At 48.1% G+C, this 1,333-nt stretch overlaps 1 protein-coding gene across 2 annotated transcripts in view; it reads left to right on the top strand.

Annotated features, from left to right (window-relative positions):
• Nucleotides 1-1,333, top strand: part of LOC120872403 (cytochrome P450 2B4-like) — a 15,424-nt gene extending 14,091 nt beyond the window's left edge. The window contains exons 9-10 of one of the 2 annotated variants that reach the window (XR_005723238.1): nucleotides 116-241; nucleotides 1,064-1,148. Coding sequence is in view for 1 of the 2 variants with exons in the window: in XM_040252739.1 (XP_040108673.1) it covers nucleotides 1,064-1,254 (191 nt within the window). In the remaining variant the exon portion in view is untranslated. Of the gene's footprint in view, nucleotides 1-115; nucleotides 242-1,063 lie in introns of both variants that reach the window. The other variant, XM_040252739.1, reaches the window with a different exon arrangement.

The following is a 1,333-nucleotide window of genomic DNA, read 5'->3' as shown; positions in this document are numbered from 1 at the left end:
GGGGGGATACATATGCCTCTGAGAATCTCGTGGAAGCTGTCCACTCACATCCCATGACCATCAGTCCTGCACACGATGTTACGTACATTTTTGTTTTGTTTTGTTTTTTTTTCAGAACTCCTGGAGCCCATGGCTCCCAGGCTGAGATAAGAAGAAAACACAGAGACATGTAAATACACACAGGGCCAGACACACACCTGGCACACAAACCCCCACTACACACACCCAGAAACCAACACAGGTACGCACTACATTTGCCTTTAGTAACAGGCCATCCTAAAGGAGACCAGTCCTGAATATTCATTGGAAGGATGGATGCTGAAGCTGAAGCTCTAATACTTTGGCCACCTGATGAGAAGAACTGACTCATATGAAAAGACCCTGATGCTGGGAAAGATTGAAGGTGGGAGAAGAGGGGGATGACAGAGGATGAGATGGTTGGATTGCATCACTGACTCAACAGACATGAGTTTGTGTAAACTCTGGGAGTTGGTGATGGACAGGGAGGCCTGGCATGCTGCAGTCCATGGGGTTGCAAAAAATTGGACACGACTGAGTGACTCAACTGAACTGAATCAGTCAGGTCTTCTAAAAATTTTAGAAAACACTAACTTATCTTCAAAAGAGCCCTACTAGATAGGTACCGTTCTTCCCATATTAGGTATGACAGACATGAAGATATTAAGTCAGAAATATGCACCAGTCTGTATGTGCAGGCAGATGAACACACACACACACACACATAGTCAAGCATCCTTCCATTCTCTGGGGCCACAGAACTCTCTGGAAATCAAACAGAAGCTTACAAACTCTGTCCCAGAAAAATGAGCAAGGTACATTCAGCCCACAGTTGGCACTGGCTTTCAGAGAGTTTTGAAATCCTCTAAGAGTCTACCGTGACTACAGGTTAAAGGCTAATCCCATACAACTTTGTTGCAATGAACACAGGTGTCTGGGCTTTGGGGTGTGACAAAGCAAAGTATGTGCATTGTTCTGATGCACACTGTGACCCGAGATTCTGTGCCTCGTGTCCACATTGTGAACCTCTGTTCTGTCCTTACAGGGAAGCGTATCTGTCTTGGCGAAGGCATCGCCCGCACCGAATTATTCCTCTTCTTCACCACCATCCTCCAGAACTTCTCCGTGGCCAGCCCCGTGGCCCCTGAGGACATCGACCTTACTCCCCAGGAGAGTGGGGTGGGCAACGTGCCCCCAAACTACCAGATCCAGTTCCTGCCCCGTCAAAGGGGCTGAGGGAAGGCGATCAAGGATGCCAGGGTCATATGTGTCCCCACCTCTGCAGAGAATGGCTCCTGAACTCTCTTCCTGTCTT

This window comes from Oryx dammah, unplaced genomic scaffold (assembly GCF_014754425.2).
Source record: "Oryx dammah isolate SB20612 unplaced genomic scaffold, SCBI_Odam_1.1 HiC_scaffold_13, whole genome shotgun sequence".
Lineage (NCBI taxonomy): Eukaryota > Metazoa > Chordata > Mammalia > Artiodactyla > Bovidae > Oryx > Oryx dammah.
Note: the sequence above shows the minus strand (reverse complement) of the source record. Positions and strands in the feature narration are given on the sequence as shown.